This window comes from Carcharodon carcharias, chromosome 1, assembly GCF_017639515.1.
Source record: "Carcharodon carcharias isolate sCarCar2 chromosome 1, sCarCar2.pri, whole genome shotgun sequence".
In the NCBI taxonomy this organism is placed as follows: Eukaryota; Metazoa; Chordata; class Chondrichthyes; order Lamniformes; family Lamnidae; genus Carcharodon; species Carcharodon carcharias.
In genome coordinates, this window is record NC_054467.1 from 13,824,087 (window position 1) to 13,837,435 (window position 13,349).

Genomic DNA, 13,349 nt, shown 5'->3' on the forward strand with positions numbered 1-13,349 from the left:
CTCAAATATAAATCCCTACACTGGTCATCACTTCACTTGCTATGAAAACAACAGGGCAGAATTTACTGCTAAGATAAGGCTAAGGTTAACAGTGTTCACTGTTATTGATGCACAAATAATGCAGCAAATTCAAGTGAAGGCAGATGTGTGGGTAAACACAAATATCCCTGAGTTGCTATCTCAGATCTACCACTCAGCCATGAGCTTCGCAAAAATAACTTGGTAGATACGAGCAAAATTTGCCACAGAAATTAAGTCAAAATACAGTCAAAGCACCCTCTTCAATGGCATGGTAAGTCTTAATTACTGCCAAACAGCCTCTCCGGCACGTAGAATTATTATTTTTTTTATATAAGTGTGGAGTCTCATTCCTTCCCCATTTCCTTCTCTTTCCCTCTCTTTACTTGATTTGACACGGAATTCAGTAGTCTAATTTACACTTTCTGGCTCAGACTCTGTTCCATTAGCAATGTGTTAAGAAGATGTAAAGTTACTTGCCTTGTTCACTCAGACCCAACACACCCTGCAGAGGGCCGTGTGCTGTTAAGATCACTCATGTGCAGCAATTTCTAGTGCAAAAGCTCCGGGAAAATAAGTGGGTTGATTGGGCCAGAATTTAGCTGCTGAGCAATGTGTTCTAATTGGTTCAAACCAAGGGGTCCACTGATTACAAATTTAGTCAATAAAAATGAATTCCAGATTTTTCTGAAGGGTCACATATTAAATTAATTTGATAAGTGATGCTAGTGGGTGCAATGCGAGAATGCTTCCAGGTAAGAAATAAACAATGTGTGTTTTAAAATGTTACCTGTTGGGCTTTCTTTCCTTTAATAGATCTTCCAGGCTTCTCTCATAATGCTCAGTAACAACCACCAGCCTTTCTGCACAAGAAGAGGAACATGGTCCCCAAAATGTTAAAATATGGTTGTGAAAATTATTGCCAAGTTGTTAAATCAATTGCTTTAAAAAGATCGACATGATGCCAAGCCGCAGCTAACCGGAGCTTGATATTTTTTTTATTCAGTAACAGGAAATGAAGAATAATGCAATGCCAGACAACAGAAAAGCTGGAGCTGATAATGTCCATTCTTTGTGGGAGTCTGACGTATTATTAAAGGTCCATCGCTACTTTGAGTTTGTACAGATTAGAATAGAAGAAACAATGGGCCGTAACTTCTGAGCTCCCCAGCGTCACGTTGCGGGGGTGCCTCGAAGATGTGCTGGGGAATTCCCTTCGGAAGTTCCCAACTAAGATTTGCACAGCAATTGCTTGGAAGTGCAAACTTCCCCATGGCAATCGCCCTGCAATGGGAATCACCCGAAAAACGCAATTTAAATTGCGAACTTTGGATGGTTCTGACTGGGTTACACTAATAATTACCAAGAAAAAGTTAGAAGAATTGAAACCTCTTCTAACTCTGGTTAACTAGTGCACAGACCCACACCGACGCTCCACCTGCAGAATCCCCCTGACCTCCTGGGGTCTCTCCCACACTGGACACCCCCAACCCCCTCCAACACAGGAATCACCCAACCCTCCAGGGGTGTCCCCCACTCCCTCCCTCATAGGACTCCCTCACTCCACTGACCCCCAGGGTGTCTCCCCTCACAACCCCGCCCTCCACACAGGACTCTCCAAACCCCCTGACCCACCAGAGGTCTCTTCCCAAAGGACTCCCCCAATTTTCCAACCCCCCGCCATGGATCTCTCCCCAGTCCTCCCACTGGACTCCACCCACAGCCACCCACCACCACCACCCTGCCTCCCACTCCGATACCCCTTGGGGGCTCCCCTTCACCCCCCAGTGAACCACCCCAATGGGACTGTTCCCTCCTGCTTGGTAAATAACTGGGATCTATTGCCACTCCGAGGAAGTTCAGGCCCATTGCTTCAGCAGGTTGAATGAACCCTTGTTACAGACATTTAAATTTGCATGGGCCAGTATTGGGCACCACTCATGTAGCCAAGCAAAAGGGTGACAAAGACGCATGTAAATACACCACAAAAAAAATGGAGTTCTCCCACATTTCAGTTTCTTAATTCTTTCCACCACGTCTCCCCTGAAAGTACCAATTCATTCAGTTCCATAGGAGGAAGGAACTCTTGTCCAAGTGATCATTTTTTTATGGTCAGACCTCGAGAGTGGATGTGGCAGGTTGTTCAAGTGGCGAATGGTGGGAATTTTTTTTTTTTAAAACTCATTCGGGGATGTGGGCCTTGCTGGCAAGGCCAGTATTAGTTGCTCATCCCTACCACCCTCTCAAGGGCAATTAGTGAGCCATCGTCATGACGCGCTACAATCCGGAGGTCAGGATTTTGCCCCAGCGACAGTGAAAGAGCAGTGATATAATTCCAAATCAGGGTGGTGTGTGACCCGGAGGGGAATGGAATGTGGTGGTGTTCCCATGCATTGGCTGCCTTTGATCTTGGTTGTGGAGTACAGGTATCTGGGTGTCCTGATACATGAATTGCAAAGAGTTAGTGTGCAGGTACAGCAAGTGATTAAGAAGGCAAATGGAATGTTGGCATTTGGCAGGGTATCGAGTAGAAAAGTGTTGCTACAGCTGTACAGGGCCTTAGTTAGACAGCATCTGCAGTATTGTGTATAGCTTTGGTCTCCTTTCTTAAGGAAGGATATAATTGCATTAAAAACAGTTCAGAGAATGATTCCTGGGGTGAAGGAGTTAGTTTATGGGGAAAGGTTGAGCCGTTTGGACCTTTACCCATTAGAATTTAGAAGATGACAGGAGATTGGATTGAAACATTTAAGATCGCGGTGAGATTTGATAGGGCAGGTGCTTCCCCTTGTGGGGGAGTCTAGAACTAAAGGGACAGTTTTAAAAATTAGGGGTCTCCCATTTCTGATTGAGATGAGGAGAATTCTCTTCTCCCAGAGGGTCATTAGTCTGTGGGATTCTCTCCCCCAGAGAGTTTGGAGGCTGGGTCATTGAATATATTCAAGGTTGAGTCAGACAGATTTTTTCATTGACACGGGAGTCAAGGGTTATGGGGACCAGACAGGAAAGTGCAGTTGAGGCCACAATCAGATCAGCCATGATCTTATCGAATGGTGGAGCAGGCTTGAGGGGCCAAATAGCCTACTCCTGCTCCTAGTTCTTGTGTTCAATGTCATCACAAGCACTTTCCAGCAGAAGTAACAAGATAGAGATCAGGAGCAGGAACACTATTCTTGCTCAGGGACAGTTAGGCAAGTTCCTTACCTGCCGGCCTAGTTGAAACTAGCTAACTTGGCACAAGCTATGGATCGAAATGAGGATCTCTGTAGTTTGTACAACTATACTGGGAATTCTTGCCCATTGAGACACCAAGTAAGGATTGAGAAATGGACGTTAAGGAGAGCCATCATAAGATTGCTTTAGAAGACAGTACAAGTACAAGCAGAAACTAAACACAATTATACACCCCTTTAGATCCTTATCTTCTCCCAGTCACATCTTCACTTCTAAATTATACGCCACAGGCTGGAAATTAATCCATCAAATGAATCCTCTGTCTTAGTGGTTTGGCACCTGCAATCATGGCATCTACTTGGCCAACTTGGCTTTTATGTCCTTGTAGAATCAGAAGTATTATATTGTTCAACTAATGCTTACCACATGTCTAATAAATTTACATGAAACATTTGCTCATTGGATTAAATATCATCCAATTTTTGCAGTAAATTACTGGCAACAGCACTGCAATAACAATATAATTGGCTCAGCACCCTCCAGGCTCTCTCTTTCAAACGTGGTTAGAATCCTAGAGTCTTATAGAATCATAACATGGTTACAGGGCAGAAGGAGGCCATTTGGCCTTCTTTGCCAATGCCAGCTCTTTTGAAGAGCTAGGCATTTTGTCCAACTTCCCCACAGCCCTGCAAGTTGTTCCTTTTCAAATCAAAAATTCAATCCCTTTTGAAAGTTATTATTAAATCTGCTTCCACCACCCTTTCAGGCAGAACTTTCATAACAAGTTGCTCAGCAAAAACAATCTCATCTACCTGTTTATTTACCAATTATCTTCAATCTGTGTCTTTTGGCTATTGATCTACCTTTGTTTACTCTGTGAAAACCTCTCATAATTTTGAACACTTTAATGAAATTCCCCTTAACCTTCTCTGCTCTAAGGAAAACAATCCCAGCTTCTCCAGTCTCTCTGGAGTCCCCCATCTCTAGTGTCATTCCACCAAATCTTCTCTGCACCTTCTCCGAGGTCTTGACATTCTTCCTAAAACTTGGTGCCCATGATTGGATACAATACTCTGACCAAGGTCTAATCAGTGACAGGGGTGAAAATAATTTTCTTTTGAGAATTTTTTTGCGATTTTCTTGAGGGATATCTTTTGATTTTTGGGATGACTTTGTGGTTTTCAGGGGCTCCTCTTTCATAGAGGTCTACAACACAGAAAAAGGCACTTCTGCCCTTCGAGTCTGCTCCAGTCAAACAAGTACCTAACTATTCTAATCCCATCTTCCAGCACTAGGCCCACAGCCTTCTATGCCATGGCATCGCAAGTGCACATTCAAATACTTCTTAAATGTTATGAGGGTTTCTGCCTCTACCATCCTTTCAGGCAGTGAGTTCCAGATTCCCACCACCCTCTGGGTCAAAAAATTCTTCCTCACATCCCCTCTAAACTTCCTGACCCTTACCTTAAATCTATGCCCCCGGTTATTGATCTCTCCACCAAGGGGAAAAGTTCCTTCCTGTCTACCCTATCTATGCCCCTCATCATTTTATACACCTCAATCATGTCCCCCCTCAATCTCCTCCGCTCCAGGGAAAATAACCCCAGTCTATCCAATCTCTCCTCATAACTAAAACTCTCCAGCCCAGGCAACATCCTGGTAAATCTCCTTTGCACTCTCTCTAGTGCAATCACATCCTTCCTATAATGCTGATTCCAGAACTGCACGCAATACTCTAGATGTGGCCTAACCAGTGTTTTATACAATTCTCTGCTCTTATACTCTATGCCTCGACTAATAAAGGCAAGTATCCCATATGCCTTCTTGATCACCTTATCTACCTGTCCCACTACCTTAAGGGACCGGTGGACATGCACACCAAGGTCCCTCTGATCCTCGGTACTTCCCAGGGTCCTACCATTCATTATGTATTCCGGTGCCTTGTTTGTCCTGCCCAAGCGCATCACCTCACACTTATCCGGTTTAAATTCCATTTGCCACTGATCAGCATATCTGACCAGACCATCTATATCCTCCTGTAATTTAAGGCTATTCATCCTCACTATTTACCATCCCACCAATATTCGTGTCATCCACGAACTTACTGATCAGCCCTCCTACATTCAAGTCCAAATCGTTTATATATACGCCACAAACATCAGGGGACCCAATACCGATTCCTGTGGGACCACACTGGTACAGGCAACCAGTCACAAAAACATCCCTCGACCATCACCCTCTGCTTCCTGCCACTCAGCCAATTCTGGATCCAATTTGCCAAATTGCCTTGGATCCTATGGGCTCTTGCCTTCGTTGTGAGTCTCCTATGCGGGACTTTATCAAAAGCCTTGCTGAAGTCCAAGTGGACTACATCAAATGCATTGCCCTCATCTACACACCTGGTCACCTCTTCGAAAAATTCAATCAAATTTGATCAGACATGGCCTCCCCTTAACAAATCCATGCTGACTGCCCTTGATTAATCCCTGCCTCTCCAAGTGTAGATCAATTCTGTACCTCAGAATTGCTTCCAATTTTCAATCTCACTGACTTGGTGATTAGGTGATGCAGTCAAACAGTGACATTACCTTATGTATTTGTGTGGAAATTTTTTTTTAATGATTTCCTTCTTTAGATAGATAAGGTAACACAAATACCAGAGACTGTAAGACAAATGGTAGCTAATCTATTTCAATTGTATTGATTGAGAAATAAATATTGGCCAGAACACAGAGAAGTTGTTTACTCTCCCTTGAAAACTGCCATGGCGTCATCTGAGCAAGTAGATGAGGTTTTGGTTCAACATCTCTTTTGAAAAACATTTCCTGGAACGCTGAACTCCCTCAGTGTTGTACCGAAGTGCCAGTCTAGACTACGTACTCAAATCTCTGGAGTGAGATTTGAACAGATAACCTTCCCACTCAGAAGCAAAAGTGCTACCAGGAGAGTTGAGTGTGTTCTCATGGGAACATTGTTCTTAATTGATATTGTAATGAAAGCAAATGTAAGCACATGAAATTTGCTGACAATTAAAATAGGCAGCAGTAGTAGAGAAACATGTAGAAAAGGTTTAGAGAACTAGTTGGCTGTATTTTGAAATTGGGGCAAAGCTAAATTCAACACTGAACATATAAAGCTCAATATAAAACTTTAAGAGCAATATATCTCATCCCTCTACCAGGCACCCTGCAATCCTTTGGTCCAAATAGCTTTAGGCTTTAGCAATATCCTCACTTTCAAATGCATATCAACATCTGGTGCCCAGGTTATTTTTTTTTTTAAATGTCTTAATATTTCTGTTCACTATTTAGCTGAGATTATCAGTTACATCATTCCACTCCTAATCCCCCTCTCATTTTGTTTTTTTATATATATTACTTCTATGTTTGTCTTTATGTCTATTTTTCTCCCTCCAACTTCCCTTCCTGCTTATGTTAATATACTTATTTGTCACTTATTTCTCAGTTGCAAAGGGAGACCTAACCAGAAAAGTACTCGTTTGTTCTCTCCACATATCCTGCCTGACCTGTTGTAGGCTTCCAGCTTTGTTTTAAAATCTTGTTTCAGCTCTCCCATAGTCTGGTTCATGCTGAGTTGAAGGATAGTTTCGCCATGTGCGCCAGGAACTAGGCCTTGTGTCCTCGTGCATGCGCCATCCTGGATCTGTCCCTCCCACCAAGAGTCGTTGAAGGGGGGGGGGACTTTCATTAGTTACCCCGCCACTGATTTTTCAAGGGCACGTTTGCCCACTGCCCCTGGGTATTTTGAACCCTGATCAGTGATTCATAAAGGTTTAACATAACTTAATTCCGTATGGAGAACTTAGAAAACGCCTTAATGTTGCATTTTCTATCACCTGCTGGAGAATCAGAATACTTTTACAGCAGCATGAGGCCTCATATGGAATGAAATCTTTAGAATTTCACAGTTACCAGAGCCACCTTTGGTTCTCCAAAATACTATAACTTCAAGATAGCACAGCAGCCATATTACTGGAAGACAACAAATTTAATTGATTAACCCAGTTTGCTTCCTTGCACTTTTAATGTTTTGACAGGCTCAGATTGTAATCCCTTCTTATTCAATCATGTATGGCTCGCATTAACATTCAGATCAATCTAGGTTTGACAAGATACAAACCATGGAACCAACATGGGTGCACTCAAGATGGGTGCACCATCTATCCAAAACCCATCCAAGATGTTGGGCCTGACAGTGGAATAATATTGTTTTGGCTCCAACTTAATTGCTGGAAATGGGGGGATACCCATAATGCAATAAATAACATGAGGGTGCAACATCATAACATGCACTGAGACTAAGCTTTTGAAAAACCTGATCCCTCAGGTCATCAGGCACCTACAACGTGTAGGCAGATTGGGTGTTCAATTATTGTTCCAAAATTTAAAGTACCACCAAGCATTCAAAGACACATCCGAGACACAAGGGCCTGAATGGTCTTGACAAGGAGGATGCGGAAAGGACGTTTTCTCTTTGGGCAAGTCCAGGACTAGGGGCCACTGTTTTAAAATTAGGGGTTGCCCTTATAAGATAGAGATGAGGAGAAATTTTTTTCTCTGAGGGTTGTGTGACTTTGAAACTCTGTCTCAGAAGGCGGTGGAGGTGGGGGTCACTGAATATTTTTAAGGCAGAAGTAGATAGATTCTTGTTAGGCAAGGGAATCAAAGGTTATGGGGGATAGATGGGAATATAGAACTCGAAACACAAACATATCAGCCATAATCTTATTGAATGGCGGAGCAGCTCAAGGGGCTGAATTGCCTACTTCTGCTCTGATTTGATATGTTGATATGTCTATTCTTGTGCACCCTCAGAAAGCTTATTTACTATAATAATACAAAGTCATTTTGACAGAAGGCAGAAAAATTCTATATTCACAAAGTATTCTCCAAATATCCCAAGAACTAAAAACAAGCAGTCATGCAAAAAATAATAGTAAATAGGTCCTCTCTTGTGGATTTGGAGAATATTTATCAGAACTAATCAGAGAACTCATTACTTCACGTGTTGTCTCCGATCGTCTAACGGAGATCACAATTCAAAGGTGATGGAGGTCTACACTGAATGCACTGTATGAGAAAGAGAACTCACCATGTTTGCCACGCGATATGTCCACATATTGGCAGAGCCTGGGATGTGAGATGGCCTTGAGGATTTGGAATCGTCCTAGAATCCTGATGGAGTTTGGGGTCAGAGGAAGCCCGTTGCTACCGCAGACATCATGTGGAAGCGCAGAGGCAAAAAAAGTGAAGGCTCCAAGCTGGGCATCTTTTAAGGGAAACATTTTACTCTTGATTCAGTTTCATTGCAAATCTGAGCAAAAAAAACAAGGGAATACAGAAGAAATTCAGTGTGGACTGAAAGCTGCCACTTTAAGCTACTCAAGTAGCTTAGATCTCCAAAACACTAAAGGGAGGTAAATAAACTTCCTTAGGGCAAATGAATAAATTAAAGTGATGGTTCTTTCGTCCAGCCGAATCGTGTTAAGTATGTTAGCAGAACATCATTGCTGCAAAATGGAATTAACATTTTTGATTCCCAGCTCATGATCTCATTTCAAAACAAACAAACACAAAGGGTAGCAAGTTAAAAACCTGGAATTCACTCACCAAGAAAGTTGTGAACGCCAGGCAGGTCAATTAGAACTTTCAAAGATTGAGATTAATAGATTTTTGTTATGTAAGAATAGCAAGGGATATGGAACAAAGGCAGATAAACACAAGTGAGTTTGAAATCAGCCAAGATCTAAATGGTGGAGCAGTCTTGAGGGGCTAAAGGGTCTACTCCTGTTCTAACCACAATATCAACACACAAGTAATCTACATTTGGAGGAATGAGTAAATCATTTAATAAATGTCATCTTTTTTAACAATAGAAGGAATCACTAAAGTAGATGGCCGTCGTGTTTTGAAGCACATCCATTTGTCAGTATCTTTACAAATCTTTGTTTAAAAAACTGTACAAAAATATACAACAGTTAAACTAGATGCAGAGAAACCAGACTTGAGATGAGATTGTTTTTGTGAAAAAAATAATTTAAAGGAAACACACAGAGTTCAGGCACAATCTACACACTAATCATTATAACCTTAACTATGGCATACAGTACCTTTCTTTTAATGCATATGTAATTTGTAAAGGATTTTAAAATTTTTTTCTTAAAATCTGAATTTTAGTGACGTTATCATTTTTGCTGCCATTAGACAATTACAGAGTGCTAACACTGCCCTGATTCTATACAATTGGTTCTTCCAAGAGATAGTTAATACTTATCACCAGTGTCAGTGATGTAGGCTGCCATGAGCTCCAGAATGATTAATGCCTTTTCATCCAGTCACACGCACTTCCAGTGCCAACTTGGCCCCGCATTCTCGCCTAGAAGCCAGGAGGCCTTGGATCAAATTCTATTCCAGATTGACGTTAGATTTTTTGTGCTATTATCTGAAAAGGAGCAGGGGAATTTACCCCAACATTAATCCTTAAAGCAGCATCACCAAAATATGATTATCTGATCATTGCTGTCAATTGCAATGTTTTCCAAAAACATACTTTATTCATTAAAAAAAAGTCAAATTACATTCCATTACAGTTCAAATTGGACATTACAGAAAATGCAATCCAGTTCAAATTCTTTCCATACAGTATTTGGCACTCTGAGGTGCCTCAACACAACTACAGTTACACAAAATATTTACAATATACATTCCATGACAAATAAACTGCCCAAGGGGTTTTTACACAGTTTCCAGTCCCTTGGTGCACCACGGCAGGTGGGCCTTAGACTGCGCCCTTTTCCCTTTGACCTTTGCGATGGCTGGCCCAAGTTTTAGTGCATCCCCCAGCATGTCCTGGACCTTGTAATATTCCAGTCTGCAACACTCAGTCGAGTTCATCTCTTTGCTCTGGAAAACCAATAGATTTTGGGCAGACCAAAGGGCATCTTTCACCGAGCTGATAATCCTCCAGCCAAAGTTAGAGTTTGTCTTGGAGCGCATCCCTGGCAACAGTCCATACAGCACAGAGTCCTCTGTCACAGGGCTGCTCAGGATAAACCTGAAACAAAAACCACTAACTCTCTCCAGGCCTTCATTGCAAAGGTCTGCTCCCCACCACAGCCACCTCGAGGGTCACGTGCAGAGGGGGTGAGACTCTGGGTGTGCAGGAAGGATTTGACAGGGAGGGCACGGCCTTTCTCACCATCAGCCAAGCTATGTCTTGGTTTGTTTTGAAAGTTCTCGTGATGAGGTTTTCTGCTAAACGACTTTGACAGTCTGCTCAGGAAACTATCTGACAGGATCCACTATCTCCTTTTTCTGCAGGGCCTTGAGGGTATTCCATGTAGACTAATGCCTTCTGGACTTGTGGTAAAGGTGTTTTTCTGCATAAACTTCTCCATGAAGGAGAGGAGGTATGGCATGCTCCAACTAGCTGGAGCGTTCTTCGGTAACGTGGCCAGACCCATCCTTTACAACACTGGGGACAGATGGGATCAACATGTGGTGATGCTTGGTGTTTGTGTACTGAGGGTCATTGCACAGCTTGATGCCGACGCAGATAAATGCCCATCAGAATCAGGGTGATGTTGGGTGGTTTTTTTCCCACATCTAGAGATTTGTACATCATGCCTGTGCAGAAACAGTCCATTTTCCATCTCCAGACAAAGTGGAAGATGGCTTGTGTAATGACCACAGCACAGGAGTGGAACATGGACCACAGCTGTGCCATGTACAGCAATACTGACTGCGCCTTGCATCTGATGACCAGGTTCTTGCCTGCAATGGAGAGGGAGCATCACTGCCACATAGCCAGTTTTTTTGTTTTACCATGGGCATGTGCTCCATTCAATTTTTGATACATGCCCTGGCACCTCCCCAGTACCTTCAGGTAGTCTGACCAGACGATGAAGAGGACAAAGGATCAGTTGGCCCAGTTCCCAAAGAAATGATCTCACTCTTGCCATGATTTACTTTGGCTCCTGAGGCCAGTTTGAACTGGTCACAAATGCTCAAGTCTGCTTACTGACGGCAGATCCGAACAGAAGACAGCGATGCTGTCCATATGCAGGGTAACTTTGGCTTGAGCGGCTCCACTCTCTGGGATCGTCATTCCTCTTTTGTCCACATCCTTCCTGATGGACTCAGCAAAAGGTTTTATACGGTACAATGGCATGATAGGGCAGCCTTGTCTGACTTCAGATATGATTGGAAAGCTTTCTAATTCCCACACATTGATAGAAACTGCGCTACTGACGTTTGTGTAGAGCAGCTGGATCCCAGTTGTGGATTCCCTCCCCAAACCCCATTTCTAAGAGCACATTTGTCATATAGGTGTGTGATATTCTGTCCAATAGCAATCATTGACGAGCCCCACAAGTCTAGCTACACCTGTGGTAATTCCATTACCTATTCTATTAATTCTATTACGCCCAGAGTCTCATCTCCTCTGCACGTGACCCTCGAAGTGGCTGTGGTGGGAAGGAGACTGTCACACACCCCATACTGGAATGTGCCTTTGCAATAAAGGCCTGGAGAGAGTTAGTGGTTTTTGTCCAGGTTCATCCTGAGCAGCTCTGTGACAGAGGACTCTGTGCTGTATGGACTGTACACCCTTATGCGCACCCACACAATACAAGTAAATGTACTCCATGTGTGTGTATTTAATTAACAAACATCCTTCGTCATTCAGTAACCAAGGAAGTAAAGCTACTCATCACAATCAAAAAAAAATACTGCCACACTCTGCTTTCCCTCTTACCATTTTAACAACAAACACACAAAAAAATTAAAATTCATATGCCTAACCCATGCAAATTTGAGCATTGAGATCAGATGCCCAGCGGCAATGTCTACTACTCGTTGCAATTCTGATTCGTAAATAAACAATTAGCTGCATCTGGATTCCCAATCAGCCATACTGCCACTGGCCATATCAAACAACACTGATTTAGTGAGGAACTTTTTTCCTTCTCTTTCTGGGGTAATCAGCTTGCTTCAACCAAAGCAGCAACTACTGAAGTAAGTCACAAATCTCAGCTGAGCGTTCCAAGACTTAGCATTAAGTTTATGATGTAGCATGATCACACAATGGCTTATGGTCCGCAAAAGTGGCACAAGGTTGTAACTGAGCAGTTGCATTACGCCTAGCATATAGTTAAAGTCAGAAATTGAACCCACTTAAATAAGTCTAAATGCTGAACAGGAGATATCCCATACAAAGATATAATTTCTATTGTGGCCAACTTGTGCATGCATGTCTAGTGCACTCAAGAAAAAAAGAGATCAGTGTGAAATTATATACCATAGGTCAGAGTTTAAAATTAGCATTAAACTGATGTCTCCTCACCTAAACCTATTCTCTACCTTGAAAACTCATCCAGCTACCTACAGCTGACAAGTGGAAAAATAACAGCGGTTTAAAATGTCCTTAAAAATCTCAAGGAAGACAATACAAAAACAGAATTACCTGGAAAAACTCAGCAGGTCTGCAGCATCGGCGGAGAAGAAAAGAGTTGACGTTTCGAGTCCTCATGACCCTTCGACAGAACATGAGGACTCGAAACGTCAACTCTTTTCTTCTCCGCTGATGCTGCCAGACCTGCTGAGTTTTTCCAGGTAATTCTGTTTTTGTTTTGGATTTCCAGCATCCGGAGTTCTTTTGTTTTTAATCAAGGAAGACAATGCCTCTCTAAAATCATCCCAAATATTCAGAAGCTCCTTATATTTACAGTGCAAAACTACAAAGCATATCATCCATATAGAATTAACAAGTCACCTGGATTTGCTCCAGTGAATGAGATAGCTGTCCTTCATCATTATAGACACAAAACAGTTGGCCTCTTGCTTCCATGCCAGTGTCATGGCCCAAGTGGCAGCATGAGACAAAGGAAGGGTGTGGAATTCAAAGAATGTACTCACCATCTGCTTTTAAGTGCACTTACAGGCAGGGGTTAGTGAAGGATATTCAACTTGAATATGAAGTAAGGTTTATGTGATATAAAGGCCAGTTGATCAACATTTGATATTATTTACAATTAGGTGTGTAACAGAGTTAGAATCCTGAATGCCATCTGGGTATAATCAGTTGCAATTAGAACCCTATGTCCTACCACTAAAATAATTTTGTACACTTTGTTGATG

The 13,349-nt window shown here is 42.4% G+C and overlaps 1 protein-coding gene across 4 annotated transcripts in view; it reads right to left on the bottom strand.

Annotated features, from left to right (window-relative positions):
- Positions 1 to 13,349, bottom strand: part of tbck (TBC1 domain containing kinase) — a 200,096-nt gene that overhangs the window by 169,922 nt on the left and 16,825 nt on the right. The window contains exons 2-4 of one of the 4 annotated variants that reach the window (XM_041184458.1): positions 9,490 to 9,654; positions 8,305 to 8,526; positions 809 to 881 (exon numbers count right to left, since the gene is read on the bottom strand). In XM_041184458.1, coding sequence (XP_041040392.1) covers positions 809 to 881; positions 8,305 to 8,497 — 266 coding nt within the window. In that variant the 5' untranslated portion in view covers positions 8,498 to 8,526; positions 9,490 to 9,654. Of the gene's footprint in view, positions 1 to 808; positions 882 to 8,304; positions 8,527 to 9,489; positions 10,180 to 13,349 lie in introns of those variants that run through there. The other 3 variants (XM_041184486.1, XM_041184468.1, XM_041184472.1) reach the window with 3 other exon arrangements.